Source organism: Carettochelys insculpta, chromosome 5 (assembly GCF_033958435.1).
Source record: "Carettochelys insculpta isolate YL-2023 chromosome 5, ASM3395843v1, whole genome shotgun sequence".
Lineage (NCBI taxonomy): Eukaryota > Metazoa > Chordata > Testudines > Carettochelyidae > Carettochelys > Carettochelys insculpta.
Window position 1 is genome coordinate 92334456 of NC_134141.1, and position 18515 is coordinate 92352970.

The 18515-nt window shown below is 44.1% G+C and overlaps 1 protein-coding gene across 4 annotated transcripts in view; it reads right to left on the reverse strand.

Moving 5' to 3' along the window:
• The window catches only part of KIF2A (kinesin family member 2A), a 90210-nt gene that overhangs the window by 20495 nt on the left and 51200 nt on the right, over window positions 1–18515 (reverse strand). For all 4 annotated transcript variants that reach the window (XM_074995533.1, XM_074995531.1, XM_074995535.1 and 1 more), the window contains one exon: window positions 14541–14651. In XM_074995533.1, coding sequence (XP_074851634.1) covers window positions 14541–14651 — 111 coding nt within the window. The remainder of the gene's footprint in view (window positions 1–14540; window positions 14652–18515) is intronic.

Below are 18515 nucleotides of genomic sequence, written 5' to 3' on the forward strand. Positions count from 1 at the left end.
GAAATCATTATGAAAAGCTACATATTTCTGAATTCACATGCCACAAATGAATGAAATATATGGGCAAAAGAGAGAAGACTGGCAAAGATATCCCGTCACAAAAGAGCATGCATAATATCTAGACAAAACCAAAAGGTTCTCCAGAGTAATATGTCAAGAAAGATGCTTTCTAAATATTTATGATGTATTCAAGTCTCAAGAAGAATGAGTCACTATTATTGCAATACTTTAGCAAACTATAATTTGACTCTAATTACCTGCCATGCACTGACAACCAAGTCTGCACATTGATTTGGAGGCAGACTGACATTACAGTGACTGTAAGGCTCATTGGAGAAAACACGCTTGTTCCAAGTTTCTTTTATCAGGGTCTTATGTTCCTAAACAGTTAGCGAATATTTTCACAAGCTTGGTCTTAGCAGAGGACTGAAAAACAAGACCTGTTCAGTCTTCTGAGTTATTTAAGTGTGGGGGGAAAAATGATTACTTAACCTTATAGTAACTGTGGTTCTTTGAGATAATGGGTATGCAGATCTCATTCTAGATGCTCACATGCTCCTTGAGCTCAAAATCAGAATTTTTTGAAAACAAGCATGTGTTGGGCCACATCCACACTGTGCTTGTCTTTGAGCCTCCATGGACATGAAATGCCTCAGCAATTCCTCAGCTCCCTCATTATTTCAGAATCCCAATTTAGAAAGACTGAATGCAGAGATGGGCAATACATCATGGGATCCACACTAAACCATCTCATGTTGTACACTTACTATAAAGGCAAGTATTTTTTTCTTTGAGTGTGTGTCTGTGTGGATCCCACTCTAGAAAGAATTGAGTCATTCTGATTATCACTTAAAGTGAACAACTGTGAGGCTGCTCTACCAAATCAGGTATCTAATCTCACAGACAAGTCAAGGGCATTTTTTTGTTTTTCTAAAATACAACTGGAAGGGACCTCAAGAGATCATTGAGTCCACTCCCCTGCACTCAGAAAGGACCTATCACCATCCCTGACAGATTTTTTTCTTTTTAAATCTAACCTGTCTCAGACCTTTGAAAGGCCCCCTCAAGGAGCCCACAACCCAAGGCAAATGCTCTAACCACTTAGCTATCCCAATGGAATCAAATGGATTAACTCTACACAGCTGCCTTGCAAATTTAAGAGATGGAGCTGGTGCTTTAGTGAACGCTAATATTCAAAGAAAATGGCAGAGACTCTATGAAGTCATCTAGCAATAAACTGCATAATCCATTTTGAAATTTGCTAGCGAAGAGAAGAGAACTGCCCAAAAGGGTTTGTCCTGTCAAGTTTTTATTTTATTATACATATATTACAAGGCCTTCCCAAGTTATGTAATTCTCCAAACCCTCCCCTCCCTGAATTATTCCCTAATAGATATGCAGTCTTGCTGGGAGGGGAGGGAATGGAAAAATTAAGTCAAATGAAAGTCTGACAACTTTGTGAATAAACTTTTGATGACATTTTTATACCATCATATCACTGGGAATGGATGTGTAAGGAGGGTTAGCCATGAGATCATGGAGTTCAGTGACTACAATGGCCCTCTCCAGCACAAGATCATTAAGTAAAGAAGCTCAAAGAAGGCACTACTTCAGGTGTGTAATGGTAATGCTGAGATTCCCAGGCTGGACTGATTCTCTCATTGGTGAGTAAAAACAGGTCTACACTGAAAAGTTACTTTGGCATAGCTACACCTCCAGGAATGAAAAAAATCCAGAGAGATGCAGTCAAAACAATCTAACCCTCAGAGTAGACACCACTATGTTAACAAAAGAATTCTTCTGTCAACCTAGTTATCATCTTTCCTATTATCTCTTTCTTCAAGCTTTTCTGGGTCCCTGTATTATTTTCAGAGATTGGATGTAAACACAGTACAAGGGAGAGTCAGTGGATGGCCAGTTGAGAATTGAGTTACAGAAGAAAGTTTTCCGTTAACTTTTTGCCATCTCTGCGGATGCCCTACTTTTTCTTCCTTCTGACAGGAAAAATGGATGTTTACTTAGCACAGGGGGGAAATGAAGAAAATGCAATGTGGGATGATGACATCAAAGACTAGCGAGCATACCCAGAATGCTATGGTGATGAGGGAACTGTGGGATAGATTCCCACAATGCTTGAATGCAACAGTCAATGTTTACCAATTGAGTGTGGCAGCAATAAGGTGACTTTGTGAGGAGCACATTGGGAGGTGAGGATAGTCAAAACTGAATTTATAAATTCCAGAATTACAAAATCAATATTAATAATTGGGTTTTATCTCATAGTGTAGACACGGCCTCGGATAGATAAATTACCAACAGCAAATGGAGGACCCTCCCAGTACTGTAGCAAATGCCTATGCTGAAGTACAACAACTCAGAACCTGCAACATGTGGACACACACTGAAAAAGACACAGTTACCTGTGTCCACTCTAAGTTGGGTGTGCGCTGGCACATGCCCAGTCGCCGGAAGCTTTTTGCCCTAGCCAGTAGCCATAGGATTGGTGCGATGCCCCCGCCCCCCGGAGTGGCGCCAGTATGGCGGCCACTGTATGCACCATCTGACTCCCACCCCATCTCAGTTTCTTCTTGCCTGCTACTCCAACTGTGGGGAAGGTGGGAGGGTTTTGGAATGGACACAAGCAACACATCTCAAAGAACACCAGTTACAGAAAAGGTAACTGTCTTTACTTCTTCAAGTGACTGCTCATGTCCATTCCAAGTTGGGTGAATACAGGCTAATGACTAGGAGGTGGGGTTGGAGCCCCAAACGGACTGCAGGACAGCCCTGCCCACCTCAGCTTCTTCCCATGCATGCTGTGTCAAAGCATAATGTACTGTAAACATACGAACTGAGGACCAGGAGGCCGCCCTCCCAATGTCCTGGATAGACACCTGCGCCAAATATGCCACAGACGATGCCTGCACTCTCGTGGAGTGTGCCCTAACCAGAGGGAGAGGAACCCCAGTGAGCTTATAACACTCCTTGATGCATGTCACTATACAGCAGGAAATCCACTGGGAGGAGACTGGAAGAGCCTTCATCCTATCAGCAACTGCCACAAAGAGTTGTTGCATTCTTCTAAAGGGCCTAGTCCCAGCCACACAGAAGGCCAGTGCCCTTCTAATGTACAAGGTATTCAAACATTGCTCCCTCAGGGAGGCATGGGGCTTTGGGTAAAATACTGGTGGGGAAATGTCTTGGTTAACATGAAACACGGAGATCACCTTAGGTAAAAACACAGCCTAGCCTTATCCTTGGTGAAACACTGTGTACGAGGGGTCCACTGAAAGTGCCCTCAACTCAGATATCCTCCTGGCCGAGGTGATAGCCAAGCTTATGGGGGCCCCTTTGAACCCTCGGTTACCTACTCCCTACTGTTTGAATTACAAAACAGCGTTTTTGGTGGCAAACACCAAATTGAGATCCCACATGGGCAGTGGTGCCCAAATCTGGGGCTTGACTCTTTCTACACCTTTCAGAAACCTTTTGACTACAGGGTCTGAGAACACAGAAGACGTTCCATGACCAGGGTGAAATGCTGAGACAGCAGCTAAGTGCACCCTAACCCAGGAGAGGGACAAGCCGTCCTGTACCAGACGCCATAGGTAATCTAAAATCAACGGGATGGGGGCTTGTGAGGTAGACAGCCCTCTGTGAGACACCCACACCAAAAACCTTTTCCACTTAGCCAAATAAGTCACCCTCATGGAGGGTTTTCTACTATTTAACAATACTTCCCTCATAGGATTCCAACAGGCCAACTCCTGGTCCCTCAGCCACTGAGCATCCCTGCTGTGAAGTGCAGCGACTGGAGATTGGGATGTTGCAGTCTCCCCTCTTGCTGCATCAGTAGGTCAGCTGGATCAGCAACATCACTGGCTTGCAGATCGATAGGTGCCGAAGGGTCAAGTACCAGTGTTGATAGGCTCATGCCGGTGCCAAAGATGATCAATGCCCCTTCTGAGAGAATCTTGAGGAGGACCCTGTGAACTAGTGGAATCAGAGGGAAGGCATACATCACGCTGCCCAACCAGGGGACAGTGATGGCGTCTTCCCAGGACCCTGGGCTCCGACTGCAATAGGAGCAAAACATCCCGGATTTTGCATTGAGGTGGGAGGTGAACAGGTCCATCTGGGGATAACCCCACTTCTGGAAAATAGAATGAACGACCTCCACGTGGAGGAGACCACTTGTGATCCGTAAAGGACCTGCTGAGTTACGTGCACCTGACAGGAAAATGATGTTGTGGTGTATGCAGAAATCCCAGAGCATCATGGTTTCATGACACAGGAGAGAGGAGCGTGCACCCCCGTTTGCTGATATAGTATATTGCTGTTGTGTTGTCTGTACCGACTGACACACAACGTCCCATCAAACTGCCTTGAAAGTCACACATGCTAGTCTGACGACCCTGAGCTCCCTCACATTTACCTGGAGCCAAAGGTCCGAAACACTCCAAAGAGCCTGGGTTCATAGGTGACCCTGGTGCGCTCCCCACCCCCAGTCCAAAACGTCCATTACCAGGGAAAGTGAGGGCTGCTGAGGGGCAAAGGGGACTCGTGCGAGGATGACCCCCTTGTCCAACCACCAGTGCAGGGTCAACAAAGTTCGTGTTGGCACTGTATCCACCAAGTTTAAACTTTCTCTTACAAGGCAATGCAACGATGACAGCCATAGCTGTAGAGAACGCATTCTCAACCTGGCATGCACAAAGGTGCATGATGCCATGTGACCCAGCAAATGCAGGCAGCACCTGGCCGTCATGGTGGAAACTGCCAGGATGTCTTGGATGGTGGTGCCCATGGACCTGAACCTGTTGCCCAGCAGGAACACCCTGGCATCCAGTTGTGCCCTTACAAATTCTACTGACTGAAACAGTACCAACACTGACTTTGCCTCATTGATCAAGAGACCAAGGCTTACAAAAGTTTGGCAGAGGATCAACTGTATATGCTGAATTACCTGCTCCATGGAATGACCCTTAACTAGCCACTTGTCCAGGTACGGGAACAGCTGCACCCCTTGCCTGCACAGGTGTGCTGCTACTACAGCCATGCATTTGTTGAAGACCCTTGGGGCCGCAGACAGACTGAAAGGCAGCACTGTGAACTGATAACGGTTTCCATCTGCCATGAACCTGAAAACCTCCTGCAAGGAGGGTAGAGTAAAATACGGAAATATGCATCCTGTAAGACAAGAGCTGTGAACCAATCCTCTCTGCTCCAGGATCGAGAGTATGAGACCCAGGGATATCATACAAAATTTTATCTTTTTTACGAACTTATTAAGACCCTTAGGCCCAGAACGGGTCTCAAGCCCTGCTTTGGTTTCAGAATTAAGAAATACCAGGTATAAAACCCTTGTCCCCTGAACCTGGGAGGAACTTCTTCTATGGCCCAGAATCCAGGAGGGATTGCAATTCCTGCCGTAACAGAGGGGTCCCTGAAAAGGGACAGGGACAGATGTTGGGAAAAAGGGAACGAAGAGAACTGACTGGCATATCTCCTCTCTACTCTATGCCGGACCCACCGGTCTGTGGTGATGCTGCACCACATATGGTAAAGGGGGATAGGCAGACCAAAAACTGTGGGGATGATGGAGTGGGTGATATCAATCTGACACTCCCGACCGTGCCATCAAAACTGAGGCTTGGGGACCTGTGGGCCCTTTTGGTGGCCCTGAGGGTATTGGCCTGAACTGCACCTGCCCATCCTGTTCTGCATTCTACTGCTGTCCCTTTGTGGCTGAGGAAACTGTCTTTGCTGAGGTCAGGGGTTAAAATGCCTGTGTTGGCTGGCAGGTGTATGCAGGCCCCAGGAGCAGAGGGTGGCCCTAGAGTCTTTCAGACTATTCAGTCATTTATCTGTCTTATCTGAAAATAGGGTAGGGCCATCGAAGCAGAAGTCCTGAATCGCCTGCTGGACCTCATGAGGCAGGCTGGAAACCTGCAATCAAGACCCCTTGTGCATTGCCACTCTGGAGGCCGTAACCCTCGTGGCAGCATCTGCAGCATCCAATGCTGCCCATGGGGCCACCCCTGAAATCAGTTTATTCTCCACCACCACAGCTGTGAAGTCCTGCTTGGCTTCGGGTGGTCCCTTCTCAGAGAGTCTAGACAGGCTGTATTATAAGCATACCTGCTGGCTAGCAATTCTTAATGCAACCCTCCCGTTGAATAGACCCTTCCTACCACAGAGTTCCAAGCGTTCAGCTCCTCTATTTTTCAGGAATGGGCCCTGGAACCCTTGGCACTCTCTATGGTTAGCAGCATCCACTACCAGGGAGTCAGGTGGCGAGTGCATAAACAAATGTTCATTGCCCTGGGATGGGACAAAGTACTGCCTCTCATTCCTACAGGCTGTAGGAAAGGCGAAAGCAGGGGCCAGCCAAACCATTTTCACCATAGTGGCAATTAATTTGATTATGGGCAATGCCACCCTGGGCGGGGGGGGGGCCTGCAGACAACAAAATGTCTGACAGGGTCCATTTCATCCCAGACCTTGTCCATTTGCACCCCCAAGTTTTGGGCCACTGTCCTAAGGAGCCGTTGAAATGCCCTGCCATCTTCCAATACAGGTGAGGCTGATGTGTCTGCCAGCACCTCATCCAGGGAGGAAGATGATGATAGCCATTGAGCCTCCATTTCGAGAGGAAGGGTAGTAGTGATCTGCTCTTGCACTTGGCCCCCCCCCCACAGAAAATATGGGGGACCCGGTGTGGGGGGAATACCATAGTCGGAGCCAGCATGGGCACCGGCTGACCAGAAAACCCCACAATATGTGGCACAAACGGCACCATTACCACTCCCTGTGCTTGAGTCGGTGCTGGTGCCTGCCCCAATCAGCACCGGAGGTACAATCACGGGTGGCACCTGCACTGAAGGGGTCCAGACCCGCTGCAATGGCGCTGACGATGGTGTCAAGGTTGATGTTGATGAGGTAGACGCAGGTGGATCCACGATGACCACCACTTCCTGTCTTTGTTTCAGTGGTGGGGTGCCCAGTGAGGCCGACAGTGCTGAGCGCAGGATTGGCAGGCACCCAGCACTGTTAAAGGCACTCCAATGGCCTGGCCCTGCACCTCGTGAAATGCCCAGGGCGTCCAGAAGGACCACTGCTGCGTCATCTGTGAAGCCGGCGGCCAACCTGTACTGTCTACACGACAACTACAGTGCCTGCGACAGCTATGGTACGACCTTAAGCTTCCGCTCCATCTGGAGCTAGAGTAGAAGGAGTCCAACTCTGATGCTGATGCAGAGGCAGATGACCATAATGGGGCCATTGGAGTTGGTGCCAGTGTCATGTGCACCAAGGATGGTACCAGTGCCGAAGTACAGGGCACCTGAAACTGGTCCACAGTCTGCTGGTTTGGCACCAGAGCACTCAGCACTGAATATGGTGTCAGTGCCGGCGTCAACATGAGTGCGTAGGCTGGCACCAGTGTCACGTCCCTAAGTACTGATCGCTCCTTTTCCATGCTACAGCGCCTGTCCTCTATAGATGGAGAAGGACCCAGCACTGTCATCTGAAGAAGTCCTTGTACCACTCGAAACACCTCCAGCTTTGAGGGCAAGTCCAGCACCTGCAGGCTCCTGCTCTGCACCGGCTTCAATGTACGTGCCTCCTGCCCCTCTGCAGTGCACACCGCAGCTTTGCACTTGAGGCCGTCCTGCTTTGACTTAGGTGAGCAACGCTTCTCATGCCTCTTCCTCTTCTTCAGCACGGGCAACTGACTCCTATGGCTCCAAGAAGGCAACAGTGCCTGCACCTGCTCTCGGTGCCGGGAGTCCTTAGGCAGCACCGTGGTTGACAGCACTGGTGTGCTTTGCACAGAGGAGGCTCCACTCTCCATTCCTGCCGGACACTCTTGAGGCTTATGAGTCACCTCCATTAAGATGACTTTAAGGCAAAAGGCCCTATCTTTCAAAGTTCTGGCTTAAAGGCCTCACAAATTGAACAGTAATCACACAAGCATCCTTCCCCCAAGCAAATCAAACAGGCTGAATGGGGGTCATGTTCGGGCATACATTTGCCGCATTTTGAACAAGTCTTAATGCCTGGGGAGCCAGGCATTCCTGAGCACCAAGGCTCTGAGGGGGGACGGAAAACCTCACCGCAGCTATTAGTTAAAACACTAAGACTAACTATCAGGTACTAAAACTCTAAAACTGTTTAAACTTCCTTCAAGAACTATTTACACTACAATAGGCTACTAGCTAATGATTTAAGCAGAGAAAGCAAGAGCTCCAATGACCGGCAGTGCCGCGAGAAAAAACCTGAGCCGAGGAGTGGAGGGGCACAGATTGGTTGCCATATTGGTGCCACTCCAGGGGGCGCCACATCAATCCTATGGCTACTGGCTTGGGCAAAAAGCTTCCAGAGACTGGGCATGCGCCAGCACACACCCAACTTGGAATGGACACAAGCAATCACTTGAAGAAGACTAAATGCACCTTTGTATTCATTTGAATTTACAGTCAATGTTCTGCTTCCCTTCTTTTATAAATATGGGGATAGTCATCCATTAAGATAGTCATTTGCCCTTTAAGATTTTAAAACACAGAGGTCAATCAATTCCAATATTCCCACAGCAACTAACGTTTTGTACTTCATATATTGTTAATTTGCCTTCACGTGATATTTTTGTGATATAAAGGAACTATAAATATACCAAATGTCAGTAAATTGAAAAGATTTAAGTATCAATGTTGCTTTAAGAATTTTTTAAGAAGAAGTAGGTGATTTTTCCCCCAAAAAATTACCTCCATTCTGTTTTTTTTTTTTTTAAATAAAGTAAAATGTGAGATTTTTGTAGCAGATTTTTTTTTTAATTTAAATTATCGGTGAAAATCTGGGGGTACATCTGTTTTTTTGATTCATTACCCAATACATCTTATTTCAGGAAATTCATATATTTAGTTCTTATCATTTGTAGTTAATATGTATCAAGTTTTAGTGGAACTCCTGGCTCCACAACCATGATCTTGTGCTAATACACACATTTAAAAAGTCTATCACAGTGGCGGCATGCTCCTTTAACACACATTAACTAGTTAAATTACAGACATGGCTTTAACTTGAATAGAATTTAATACACGTTAAAGGCAACAGCAACGAAGGGTCCTGTGGCACCTTATAGACTAACAGAAAAGTTTTGAGCATGAGCTTTGGTGAGCACAGACTCACTCCATCAGATGAGTCTGTGCTCACGAAAGCTCATGCTCAAAACTTTTCTGGTAGTCTATAAGGTGCCACAGGACAACAGAAAAGTTTTGAGCGTGAGCTTTCGTGAGCACAGACTCATCTGATGGAGTGAGTCTGTGCTCACCAAAGCTCATGCTCAAAACTTTTCTGTTAGTCTATAAGGTGCCACAGGACACTTTGTTGCTGTTACAGATCCAGACTAACACGGCTAGCCCTCCAATACATGTTAAAGGTAGTAAGCCTTATATACAATAGTCTTTTCAAACACATCAGCACACTTAACACATGCTAAAATTGCACCTTTAAATCCTAATCTGTACATATCCCAGAGGCAAATCTCATTGTGACTTAGTCAACCTTTGTTACTTCAGGAGCCCAATCAGCTTGGTAGAATCAGTACAGCTTCTACAACAGTCAAACCCCCGGGGAAAAAAAATCGCTTTTCATTCCAGTGTTCTTCTATATTCTACAACTCATAACATTATTATAATAATGTATGCTTACGTCTATACAGAAACATCCTTTCATATACCACTTAGATTAGCAATAATACAATATTTACAAACTCAAAGAGGGTGCCCTTACTAAAAATCTGGAGCTATGCTGATGCTCCTTTGAAGCTGAAGATTTTGTTGGATGTTTCCAACTTCCAAATACTCAAGTACTGTATGATAACTAGAAGTACTGTGCCAGCAACCAGAGTTCTGCTTCTCAGAGGGTCGCAAGGTATGATTGCAACTTCTCCTCCTGAGCTCTGATAGCTCAAGACCACATCTTTAAGCAGATCTTACATCTGTGGCATTCTTTATAGCGAAACAGGTCCCGCTCATAATTGTCCACATTGAACATCTCTTTTTCAATTCTTGAAGCTCCTGGATCACATTCTGATTGCCTACATACAGCAGAGAACAATTTAAACACTAGGTCCACTAAATCTTAACACTAAAAATTATAACAGAACACCTAATAAGCTATAAAAGGATAATCTGAATGAAGCAATCCATGAATTACTCATAAAGAGCTTTTTGGGCTCAAAAAGCAGCCCCCCAACAGCTGAATTGTGCAACAGAAAATGAACTGGTGGGTATAATGCACTAACACATGCCAAGAACTAGACAGTCATGAATTCACATGAATGGCAAGATGTTTCTTAAAATAGAAGTTCATCTTTGCTAATCTGGGTTGTGCACATATTTTAGATATTTTGAATGCTAATGGCAAATAAGAACATTTGAAACAGATGTATTTCTCTTGTAAATGAATCCCCTGACAGAAAGAGATTCTCTCACTGGCCACAGACAGGATAATTTCTAAACAAGTAAAATGTTGGTAAAAGTATTTTACATGACCAATAAAATAGTCTCATTTTCTTTTAAAGTATTTGCTATTTTGCAAACAGCACTTGAAGGCTTATGTCTCAGCCAATCAATCAAAAGTATGTCTGCATTAGCTGACAAATATCTGAGTTATCTGTCGCTTTCATACTGCATAAGATGTTACCTTTGCGCACAAACTTAAATGTTCAGAGTTGTGGTTGTTATGAGAACCATAACTTAGAAGTTCCTGACTTGTGTGTGCATGCAAAGAAATCACAAGGTTGCTCTAGCAGTTTACAAACATTTTAAAAAATAGACAAGGACACATACACAACCATACTATTATACAGTCAAATAAATAGAGTCCTACCAATTTCACAGCTGTGAAAAAACACATCAGACTGTGAAAAATCAGGTCTTCTCCATACTTTTATCCTGTACAATACAGGCCATGTGGAAGACCAGTATTTCCTGAAAGTGGGGGTTCAATCCCAAAAAAGGGGTCAGGGGAAGGAGGAAATCACAGTATTGCCACCCTTACTTTTCTGCTCAAGAGTTGGGTGACTGAAGAGCAGTAGCTGCTGGCCAGGTACTCAGATCTGAAAGCAGCACCTCACCAGCAGCACGGAAGAAAAAGCAGCAATGCCATGCCATGCTTCTTTACTGCTGCTTTACAAACTGGGTGCCCCCCCAATAGCTGCCACTTCCCAGCCATGCAGCTCTGAAGGCAGCACAGAAGCAAGGGTAGTAATACTACAACCCCCCTACAATAACTTTGCAGGGCCCTGCCCCAAAATCCTAGGACTTTGAAACTGGCCAAAACTGACAGTAAATTTGGTAGGGCTTTACAAATAAATGTAGTCATTGCATTGCACATTCTTGTTTTTCATACACTAGGGCTTTACACAGAATACACTATGATCAAAACTGTACATTTTTAAAAGTAGCAGTATGGGCAGTATTAGTAGAAGGGTTGCCTGGTTTGTAATATCCTTTAGAATGGGGTAAGAAGCAAAATTATATCAAATGTAGTTTCTCAAGACCAACAGCCCTTTTTCTAGATTCTCTGAATCAGTTTCAGTTTTGCACTTTCAGTAGAGCACAGTACATTATGATGTCCAAAAGCATGTGAAATGTGATCTGCGTGTCACCAGTGACATGATCAAACTCATTACCTATCAATGGCTGGGAAGTAAGCGTGGTCAGAAGAAACAAAGATGGTTTCCAGGGTAGGAAAGGCTGGTTACAGCTGGTGGAGATGATGAACAGATATTTGGTCTGTACCAACCATCTTGAACTTTATTTGCTATTATGTTACTTCACAAGTGGTGTAATTTGTACATATCTGGAATTGTCATACTTCTCTGCTTTGTTAAAAATGAGTAACTTTCAAACTGCTTATAAACCTTGTTTCTACAAACTCTTCCACAAATGAATCATACCAAGTTTTAAAAAATAATTTACAAATTAATATGAATGTAAAAATAGCATATAAAAATAACTGATATAAAACATATTTCAATGTCTTAAAAAAAGCAAAAGCCAAAAATATTTGATTAAACTTACACATAAAAACCCCCAAAACGCAACATCTCGTCTTTAGGTTAACAATGAAATTTTATTCTGAATTTTCTCATGCTTAAGTCCTTGAAAAAAATATATGATTTCCTAATTATGGGAGTACTGTAATTATGTGGATAGGAAACAAAACAATCATGACATCAGACTTCCACACATCCCACAGAGGCTCATTTTACAGTGTACATAGTTTAGAAATAAAAAACATTACTTTTCTCCATTATAACTAAATCACAAAGAACTGATCAAAGTGCCATAAGACCACTGCAGCATTCTTAACACACACAAAAAAAAAGTATGTTCTTCTCACAGATGTCACAAAATTATAAAATTAAGCAAATTCAACCTGGGAGATCAGGAACATACGCATACCTATGCAATGCTTTAAAGAATGGTATGATTTTGCTCAAAACTGTAGTCTGATTCAACAGTTTTAATTCCTGCATGTAGTCAGATTCACAATTGTTTACTCTGCTGATTTAAACAAAGTTTTCACCAATGCTGTTACCACAGCAGATCTAATGCAGCTATGGCAAAGAGAATTCGGTTTATTGAGGTTTGTGCACTAGCAGTAAAACATGCTAAACAATCTAACTGTAGAGTCAATTTCTGCTTATGGAAAACAAACACAGCATGCATGACAAGCTTGCAGAATCTTTATTAGTCGTGATAATGCAAAAGCCAGAAAAAAACAGCTCTGATTCTGGGTGAAATTAGTTGAGGGAGAGTAGAGCACCACATTTCTACTTGTAAATTTAACAAATGGCTCCAGAAGTTATGGAGAGAGAACTGTTCTGGAACACCACAAATGACAGTTACATACTTTCCATAACTTTTTTTCTCTGAGATGTGTTGCTCATGTCCTTTCCCAGAGTGGTGTATATGCCCCATATGCACTGTTGGAGGATTCTTCCCCTCAGCAGTATCCATCAGTTGGCTGCAGAGCCCCTTGGAGTGGCACCATACCATTGCCAACCCCTCCCCTGCTCAGTTCCTTCTTGCCACCAGTGACAATCATTGCTCTCTCTAGAATAATAACTTTTGCCCATTATCTCCCTTTTCACTTAAATAATGAGTTGTAAATAGTTCTAAATAGTTGACAGTTCCTTGTTCTTTAAGTTAGCTGTTCTCTGCAGAAGTTCTCCATCCTCACACCTTGGTGCCTTGGACCCATGACTTCGAGCCATGTGCCTCTTGTTTAAAGCCTAAGCCCAAAAGAAATTCACACAAACCCTGTTTAAAGTGTTTTGAAGAGTTGCACTAAACTGACAGGTATAAAATCTATACAAAGGATAAACTGAGGAGGAAGAGAGAAAGAGACCATTGCGGCTCCTTCTCCTCATGGAGGCCACATTGCAACTGCAACCAGAGTCAGCACAGATGCATTCAGTGCACAGTGCATCAGTATCAGTATGGGAGATCTCAGCACTGAAGAGCAAGTTGTCTCAGCACCAACATTCTTCTAGACACCACAGTGCAGGTCCCATTCAGCTGCTTACTAGAAGAGGAAAGCTGATAAAGGCTGCTCAACTATAGTCAGGGGAGATATTTCAAAGGTCCCCCAACCACACTATGTTTACCCTAAACCTGCCACTCTGGTACCAAGTCCTTCGGCACCAGAACATTGCCCCCAGGCCAAACTGAGCGTGCCTCCTGTTTCTTCCATACTGGGGATGTCCTCCACACTGCCCCCCAGTGCTGGCTTCAGAAACTCCAGTTGTCCCGTTTGGTGCTCTGGTGGAAGAGCCATCGAGCTCCACCTCCCTCGGATCCTTGTCAAGAGGTAGCCAGGTGGGGGACACAGATTCCCCTTCAACTCCTGAAACTTTCAAGGCAGCTCGTGACCTTATTGCGCTTACTGTCTCCTCGACAGCCAATCAACCACTGGCACACACACACCACTCTGGGCCTGGACATGAACAATAATGCAAAGAAAAATGTAATTTTGCTAAGTCAATTAAAGTTAAAGAGAATCTTTGGTTCTCCTAATCAGAACCCTCTGCCATCTGGCAGCATAACTTCTGCTTTTCAGAATGTATGCTGAGTAATATTGCACACTGATATGTCTCTATCCCCTTCTTTAATTCTCCTACATTAATTTCTTTAGATCCTTTTGCCTCCAAGCAGACTATCCTTCAGCTACCAGCTTTATCTGGTCAGGGATTCTCATGCATTATCTCCCCACCCACACCTTGAACAGTCTTTTCCAAGGTTCATGATACTACTGCCAAACACATACACAATGAAGGTATCAGGCTCGGAGAAAGAAGAGAAGGAGGATTTTCCTGTTGAAAGATGATCTCTAGATGTCATGCCATATACTGGATACAATCAAGTTCAATATCTCTCAGTAGCAAGTTACCAAGTCTAGCCATAAGATTATGAATAGGCAAGTTCCTGTTCTCTTTATAAATCTATCACAATCTAATAAATACTTACCATACAGGTACGGGAGTTTTCTCCTATGAATGAATCTCTTAGCACCTGAGTAAGTTTGCTTGCTCTGAATGGAGTATGAGGTTTATTTCGGCCTAAGGCTCTAATGCACTCCTGAAAGAACAAGTAAGTTTATAATTCTTCTCATAATCAAGGCAAAAATAATATTTCAATACAAATGTAATCCACATACAGAAAATATAACCACTGGCTATGTTGCTACACTTTAAACCAGCATTTCCCAAAGTGTGGTCCATGGCCCAGTACTGGTCCTTGGTTAAAAAATACTGGTCCTTAGAAAAATATACAAATTATCACCACATACTATTATTATTGTGAATAAATAATAGTGAAAATTTATTCATTTTTCATTATTTTTCTATATGCATTTATATTTTTGGGCCACAAAAAGAGTACTGAAAAAAAAAACAAACAGGTCCCAACTATATAAAGTTTGGGAAACCCTGCTTTAAACTAACATTAATTTAATGTTACGAGTCCACCTTCAATGAATGTAACAATTCAAGTTCAGAACTGATACTAAGGGTATGTCTACACTCAAAGCTGGAGCTATAATTTTTTAGCCTGCACAGAGTGACAGGCCAACTGCTTTGAGAACAATTCCACCTGTGATCTTAGGTACTTCCATGGCTAGCTCATTTTACCACCCAGGCTGCTGCTACTATGCTGCTATTTTTCGTACACTTGCTTGATCAAACTAGCATATCTATGCAAACCTCAGCTGGAAATTAAATCTCCAGATCGGGGCAAACAAATCTTAAGTCTTCAAGCTCACAGGGACAACACTACAGACAGGCATTGCAAAACAAGCGCATATCTGTACTTTGTTAAGGAAGTGAGGTCTAGCAAGGAAATGTCAGAACTATGAATCCTGAGTTCTAGGTTCTATTCTTGGCTCTGCCACTAACTTTGTCCACCACTTTGGACATAGCATATGGGCCTACATCACTAAAGGGGCTACAGATGCCCATCACCTTTGTAAAAAATAAGTAAACAATTAGCCATGTGGTGAAGCACCCAAAATTAACAGACATCTAAGAATGTAAGCCAGTCTCCATACTGCAGTATTTCTCATTAAAAATAGAGATAATTCTACCTCCCTCCTTCACAGGGATGACACAAAACTAAAGGCTCATCTGCACAGCCCTGCAGTGTGGACCACGGAAGTGAGATCTGCAATACTCTAGTCCAGGGGTCGACAACCAAACTAGCAAGGGCTACGTCTACACGTGCCCCAAACTTCGAAATGGCCACGCAAATGGCCATTTTGAAGTTTACTAATGAAGCGCTGAAATGCATATTCAGCGCTTCATCAGCATGCGGGCGGCCGCCGCACTTCAAAATTGATGCGCCTCGCCGCCGCGCGGCTCGTCCAGACGGGGCTCCTTTTCGAAAGGACCCTGCCTACTTCGAAGTCCCCTTATTCCCATGAGCTGATGGGAATAAGGGGACTTCGAAGTAGGCAGGGCCCTTTCGAAAAGGAGCCCCGTCTGGACGAGCCACGCGGCGGCGAGGCGCATCAATTTTGAAGTGCGGCGGCCGCCCGCATGCTGATGAAGCGCTGAATATGCATTTCAGCATTTCATTAGTAAACTTCAAAATGGCCATTTGCGTGGCCATTTCGAAGTTTGGGGCACATGTAGACATGGCCAAGAAGAGTAATTTTTTCCAATTCAATAAAAAACTCAATATTTCAAGAGATGCAATACACGTGAATACAAGATGGTCCTTAATAAGTAACATCAAACCATACTTTCTGTAGCCCCTATCTTAAGAACAGCATGCACACAACGATCTGTAATAAGATACATATTTACTGCAAAATTTGCTTACATATTTACTTACAAAATTTTCACATATTCTATTTCCTCACACTGTGTGTGTGTGTGTGCGCGTGCGTGCGCGTGCGTGTGTGTATGCACGTACCACTGTCTTCCTGACTTTCACTTTCGAACCTTCTCTCTCTCTAGAAGATTCTAGGGCGAGTTATCCAACTTTTCGAGATCACATATGATTCACTATTTAGGTATGAGTCAATCATTTTGGGGTTTTTAGATGTTCATTGTTTATTGAAAATAATCAGGAGGACAGGAAGTTTTTTTCCTTTTTTTAAATTTATTCTTATAGCATCAGGAGCCACAAATAAGTTCTTAAAGAGTTGCATGCAGGTCTGGAGCTGCAGGTTGCAGACCCTTGCTAGCCCTTGCAAACCTTGCTGGCATGAACTATCTTGCAGACGACATTCAGAAAAGCATGCAAGAAAGTGACAACATTCTACTTTCACTTAGAGCCATTAGAGAAACACCAACTGGTTCACAGAAAAAGTGCATTTGTTGGGCTTTAGGGTTTTTAATTAACTATTTAATTAGTAATAAACATAATTTTATAAATTATTTAAGTAAGATTCTATAAATACAGATACTTGGTCTTTGTCTTGCTCCTAAAAGCGCAGGTCCACCACTTAGTAGGGAAGGAGAGCTAATAACAGATGATACCCAGAAGGCTAAGCTGTTTATAAGTAAAAGACCGAGTTCACATTAATACAGTGCTGATTGAAACTAAGTTAACGTGACATGGGTACCATTCATCTTGTAGATGAAGTTAGAAGTATGAAGCATGCATCTGTTTATAAGTATAAATGTGCTAATGAGGGCCATAACTGATGCCCTCGAACCTGAAAGGCTCTGTGATCAAGTCCATGACCTGTGAATAACCTTTACACCCAAACTGTGGTTGGTTCTAGAAAAACATGTGACTATGCCACCTGGTACTGAAATCCATCTTGAACTTGTTTTTTTCCCCAAGAGGATGGAGGTTGAAGAACAAAGGCTTCCCATGCAGGGAAAAAGTCTATTTTAAGTAATGGAAAACAAATCAGTCCTCTTTCTTCAGCTGGCCTTTGAAACAGCCTGGTTCATCCTAAGAGGGGAACAACCTCATTGGGACCTCTGTGTTTCAGTCACACACATTCACTGTCACTCACACACACTCTGTTTACCAGATTGGGTTCCAAAGACAAAACAGGCAAGAAAACACCTAGTTTTGTGTATCCCAGCAGGATCTGTGTATGAACTAGGGTACAACCAGTTTGTTAGCAGTAGGATCTAGGCAGTCAGCACATGACCAGCCACATTAAGTTAGGCATTGGATTGAACTAGCAGAAACCTAGGTGACTAGAGAATTCAGGCGCACGAAGGGCTAGGTAGCAAATGAGCAAAAGTTTTGACAACATCGAAGGCCATCCAAATGTTAGACACATGCATGAAATCCATTTATGGATCCAGGCCCTAAATGTCACTAGTTAAATAATTTTAGGGCCCTACCAAATTCACAGATATGAAAAACCATGTCCCCGACCAGAGATGGGGAACCTATGGCCCATGGGCTCATCTGGAAGTGACCCATGCGGCTCAGGGCTCAACTCGCCCTTAACGCTCTCCCGTTACCCAACCCCCCAAACACACACACACACACACACACACACACACACACACACACACACACACACACACACACACACACACACACACACACACACACACACACACACACACACACACCAGGGAGTCCAGGCTAGTGCTCCAACCTGGAAGCCACCCCACCCACCCACTGTGAGACTGGAGCACTAGCACCAACTTACCACTGCAGGAAGGGGGAACCTCAAGCCTCCGGGCCAGAGATAAGAAAGCTGGGACAAGATCAAGCCCACAGGCTCTGCCTGGCCAGGGCAGAAGCGCTATATACACACTATCATTCCCTCTTCTCCCAGCTGGAGGAACAGCGGTGCAGGGAAGCATCTGCAAGCTTTTCATCCCATGGACAGTAGAGGCCAATGGGGAGCAGCAGAGATAGTGCCAGGGAGCAGCAGGGGGAATGGAGCCACTTGTGCCCTGGAATCTGTGAACGGTAAGCACCCCTCTGCACCCTCAGATACCACACCCCATCCTGCTCCCCAGC